Raw genomic sequence first — 5,293 nt, 5'->3', positions numbered from 1 at the left:
AAATTTTAGCGCCAGTTTCAATAAGTGCATGAAAATGGTGATCGCGTATGCAAATGTGAATTTTATTAGCGGTATTTCTTTGAAATGTCTGTTTTTTATGACGTGTATGACATTTTGATACGTAATGTTGTTGCTGCGGGCAAGTGCGAATAGTGCGTGACCGTCATGTTGTCTTCGAACGACAAATGTTCGCGAAATGGTTATACTTGGAACACGTAACATGAAAAGGCTGGACAGGGACACTAATTTTTAGCGTTTACCATAGTTGTTACATTTGTTGTTAATTGCTCTATGTTGGTTACCTTCATTAAATCTAACTAGTTAAGACGAGTACTCATTTTATAATTTTAGAAATATTATCGCTTCTTGAATTATGTGCTTGTGTGCATGTTTTCACTGTCACTTAATTTGTTTTCTATCTTATTTTGAACTGTATCAAGTAATGTTGTAATTTTTGCTAGCAATGAAGTCTCTAAATCATTATTGCTGTTCGAATTGTTAGCTTCTACTGTTTTCGTGACTCTCAACAACTCCGGTTGCATATATGTCACTCCTGTTTCAATGTCATTCAATGTCATCTCTCAAGCCTTGTCGTTTTGATCTAAATGAAAAGAATTAGAAATAAAAACAAGCAAGTTGCTGAAAAAAAGATTCGAGTAGTAGTTTAACTGCATATCAATAGTTTCAATGACTTCGTCACTGCTAACTTCTCCAATATTTTAAAAATCTTCATCGTCGTCGTTGTCATCATTTCCTTATTTAGATGCTGCTTTTTTCATTGGCTGTTCGTAATTCGACTATCCGTTGATCAAGTTTTCTAAGAATTTCATCCATAGAATTCGGAAAATCAAACTTTTATTTTCATTTATCAAAGCATCCCTTATGCGGTCGATAAAAACTGCCTTCGTTCCTTTCGAGTCGAGGTTTCGTTGTCGTAGTTCTTTTCTCAGAATAGTTGTATTGAGTTCATCTAGTGCCGTCATTTTTTATTGAAGGAAGTTTCAATCCTACTTCTGACACCAATGTTATAAAGTTCAACGACACCAGTGTTGTAACTTCAAAGATCCTTTTTTCCGACACCAGTGTTGAAGCTTGTTGTATTGTTAAGTTGACATTAATTCCTCAGGCTTAAGATTTCTGATGGATGAACACAACTGCTTCAAACACAAACTTTTTTAAACGTTTATTCGAAGCCAACAGTGATTCAAGAAATACCCACAATCACCAATAATTCAGAACGTAACTCGTAACTACATAAATCACCACAACCTCGCTTCAAATTCAAACTTCGCTATTCACTCGCTTATAGTTTTGCAATCGGTGACAAATATGGCAAAGCTAACAAAGATAACAAATAGTCAAGATAACTATAGTATAGCGCAACTTGACCATCTTGGCGGTTATAAAATATTGACAAATGTTAAAAACAAATCTTTAAACGACGGGAAAAGTATTTTACTAACAACTACCGAAATCAAATTATTTATATGTATGCCAAATTAATTAATTTATTTATTTACAAATATGTGTGGGAAGTCAATGAATGATGACTCTGCCAACCGAAATGCCGCGTTGAAAATTGATGCCTGGGTGTCGTAGAATGCATCGTAATGATTCCACAATGTAGATTTTTTTCTTTTTTGTATTATCGTTGTCGTTATTGTTACCAAAAATCTGGTTGTTTTTGATGCTGTCATCGTTGCTATTGATTTTATAAATGTTGCTTTTTTTATGGTCTGGTTTTTTTATTTGTTTTAGGCTGGTTGCTGTGATTACATTTATTCACAACTTCGACATTTGGTTTTTTCAATTTCTGTAGTAAATTTCACAGATTTGTAGAATAGTGATGAAAAAATTCTTTCAAATTAGTCACAAAATTAAATTTAAAATTGAAAAAAGTTATACGCATAAAAAATTAAACAATTACGTAAGAACTTTTTTATGACTTATGATTAGATTATGTTGTAAATATAAATTTGTTTTTAACCTTGTTAGTCTCTATTTCAGACACCAGCATTTCGTCCCAAGCCTTACCAAAGTTCATCCCCCCAATCATTTGGGTAATCATCAAATATTATTATGTTATGCTCGCTTGAATGGCCAGCTAAATTCATTATGTCAGCTCTGTAAAAAATATTATTTAACATCAGCTAAAATTTTTTAACCAGTTTTTTTGTATAATAGTACATTCTTCTTATAAAATTAATTCATAAGATAAAAATAGGAAAGATAATGTTTTTTTCTTCTTTGCAAAGTGCTTTGCAGATTTTTATAAATTTGAGCTTTAAAAAATAATATTTTGGCATTAATTAAGTTGGAGAAATGTAATGGTAAAGTTAAGTTCTGCGTTATAACACTGAACCAAATTTCACAGTTTTTTTTCATAAATTGTCGTATTTGTAACCAACTTTTATAAATTATATAATAAAAGTGAACTTTTGACGGTTTCCATATACCAAATATTTTGAGCTGTTTTGTCTAAAATTAACTAGCCTCGCTGTAGGGTAGGCGTGCCCTCCATCGACAAATATCAAGTCACAGAGTGGAAGAGTGTTGTTTGATATTGCTTTCAGTATTTCAACAGAAGAGTCACCAAATCTGTCAAAATTTTTTAACTTTTTTATCTATTTAAATATTGCTATTATAATGATATTAGTTATAATAGTATTGTTATAACTGCTGCAATGGTCAAATTGCGCTCTGTTATTTGTTATCTTGATTATTCGTTATCTTTATTATGTTTGTTATCTTTGGATTATAAAAGATCGTTAAAAGAAGCCTGTGCGGAGACTCATGTTTTCCAGTCAGGTTTCTAGCGAGATTTGAAGCTAAGATGTAAATGTGATCTTGAACCTACGGAATAACGAACACTTGACAATTGTTGAAAGCTACAACACTGGTGCTGGAAATATAGAGATTATTGAAGTTATACATCGGTGTTGGTAGTTACGAGCGTTCAATTGTTACAATATTGGTGTCAGATGTGGAATTTTTGATAGATTGAAAACTTTTTGCAATAAAGAATGCCAGCACTAGATGAACTCAATAAGACCTATCTGAGAAAAGAACTACAAAAACTAAACCTTGACTCGAAAGGAGCGAAGACAGTTTTGATAAACCACCTAAAGGATGCTCTTTTAAAGGAGGGCAATCATCATGATAAGTTTGACTTCTCGGATCTTTGATGCTATATGTTTTTAATAAAAAATAGGATCGACAGATGACTGAATTTTGAGCAGCCAATGCAATTACAGAACCTAATGAAGTAAATCGTGAAAACAACACGGAAATAAATTTGGATTGCAAACCGGAAGAATGAAAAATGTACCTGGCCGGACCAGCGACGGCTATAAAAGAGCCGGAAATTATCCTACCGGCTTATTCATCTACGGATGATTTTGACTGCAACGCACGTGATATCTGCGACGCTAGTGATATCTGCGACGCTAGTGATATCTGCGACGCACGTAATATCTGCGATGCACTTGTTAATTGCGATGCACTTGATAATTGGGATACACGTGACAACTACGATGCACGTATTGTCTTAAAGAAAGAAAGTTACCGTATTAATGAAGCTGCTTACGAAGACGGCAACGAAGGTTTTGGAAGTATTGGAAAAGTTGGCAGTGCTTACAACTCGCCTGTTTTCATCAACAACAACGACAGCATTCACATTAATTGCAACTACAATTTCAATGATGATATGGTTAGGCGTTAATCTGGGAAAGCATTAATTAGAGATTAACGATGTCAGTGAAGATGGTTCTAATGCTGATGTGAATATTTATTCAGGACAAAAATTGATGACAGATAATGATTCAAGTTTTGAGATAAAGCCTCTAACTTGCACCTGGAAGAAAAACTTGGTTCTCTTTTACCTGGACGATGACATGAACGATGGCTTCATTGCTGATGAAGATGAGTTTTTCATCGCTGCATCACTGATCAACAGGAAAGATGTCAACGAAGAATCTTACAACATGCATCAAAGATATCCGTCTGGTCATCCTACACCTCGTAAACTCAATAGAAAGAAAGCACTTGCTTCAAGTGACAACAAAATCAACAAAGGACCACGACATCTGCCTATGGCTAGAGGAACCGAAACAACAAAAACGTGGCGTGAACCGAAAAGAAATAACACAGGTTTCAAGAGAAAGACCTGGTTGTCTGGTTGTCCAACGGCGCAAGAAAAGAATATGCCAGGTAAAATTCTCAAAGAATTGGAAATATCGGAACAAGGCCATATACAGGACATATGATCATGGAAGAAAATGGACAAAGATGAAAGTTGTTCGCTTGAATAAATTATTCCCTATTTAATGAAATAAAGTAGTAACACCAGGTTAAAGTGGTGGTAATGTTATAAACGCTGCAATGACCAAATTTATTATTATTTATCTTGATTATTTGTTATCTTTGGATTATAAAGGATCGTAAAAAGAAGCTTGTATAGTAAAAGATCCTGCTGAAACACAGGTTTTCAGTGAGGTTTCTAGCAAGGTTTGAAGCGAAATCATAAATGTGATTCATTTAGTTATTCTTGCGCATACATGACGTATGACGTTGTTTTATCGGCAACGTAAATATTTAAATAAGAGCAGATGTTGAAAATTTTAATTGCTAAGTGCTTACAAATACGAGAGCAATTTAAATGTTTACAAAAATTTAGAAATGTTCAGTTACTATGAATGAAATTGTTAGCAGTTATAAATTTACTGTTCCTCTGGTTGCTGGTGTTTCTAAACAATAAAATTAGATGAAAATGGAATAATTATTTTTGTTTTTATTTTGAGAAATAGAATGGAATGTGTGGACCTCAATAACTAAAAATAACTGCAAAAACATTACTTATACCTTGTTTTCCATTAGTACGCATCAATTAAAGTTTACATATTTTGTATAAGTAATTGAACTGACCTGGCAGTAAAACGACCTTCAACTCCAAAAATTTTACTTAAATAATTTGCCATCTTAGGAGCATAACTGTGCTCACCGAGATCAAATGTATACACTTTTAAATCAGGGTTGTATGTTAGAAAGTTAAAACTTGAATGGCCACCGTTAAAGCCCGTTTCGCAAACGGTTTTTATTGATTTTGATCCAGCTAAGTAATGGAGGAGCATCATTTTTATTGGCACTAACCCTGTATGTCCTTCTATATCGCCATTTTCTTGTTTCAGTGTTTTGTTTAATCTGATATTATTGTTATGAAAAAAAGAAATATAAATTGCGCTTAATATAATTAAACTTAATTAAATATTGTCAACATCATTCTAGCCAAGCACAG

At 33.3% G+C, this 5,293-nt stretch overlaps 2 protein-coding genes across 2 annotated transcripts; one reads left to right on the top strand and one right to left on the bottom strand.

Annotated features, from left to right (window-relative positions):
• Positions 1-371: 371 nt before the first annotated feature.
• Positions 372-983, bottom strand: HELRODRAFT_184269 (hypothetical protein; the record flags this gene model as incomplete). Its single annotated transcript, XM_009019823.1, has 2 exons — positions 372-553; positions 854-983. 2 exons carry the CDS (start codon positions 981-983, stop codon positions 372-374), a joined length of 312 nt encoding a protein of 103 aa, XP_009018071.1.
• A 2,339-nt stretch (positions 984-3,322) lies between these two features.
• Positions 3,323-4,265, top strand: HELRODRAFT_184268 (hypothetical protein; the record flags this gene model as incomplete). The annotated part of the gene is made up of 2 exons (XM_009019822.1): positions 3,323-3,709; positions 3,861-4,265. The coding sequence occupies 2 exons, from the start codon at positions 3,323-3,325 to the stop codon at positions 4,263-4,265; spliced, it is 792 nt and encodes a 263-aa protein (XP_009018070.1).
• Between the last annotated feature and the right edge of the window lie 1,028 nt (positions 4,266-5,293).

The sequence above is a fragment of the Helobdella robusta genome (genome assembly GCF_000326865.2).
Source record: "Helobdella robusta unplaced genomic scaffold HELROscaffold_258, whole genome shotgun sequence".
In the NCBI taxonomy this organism is placed as follows: Eukaryota; Metazoa; Annelida; class Clitellata; order Rhynchobdellida; family Glossiphoniidae; genus Helobdella; species Helobdella robusta.
This window is presented reverse-complemented; position numbering and strand designations above follow the sequence as displayed.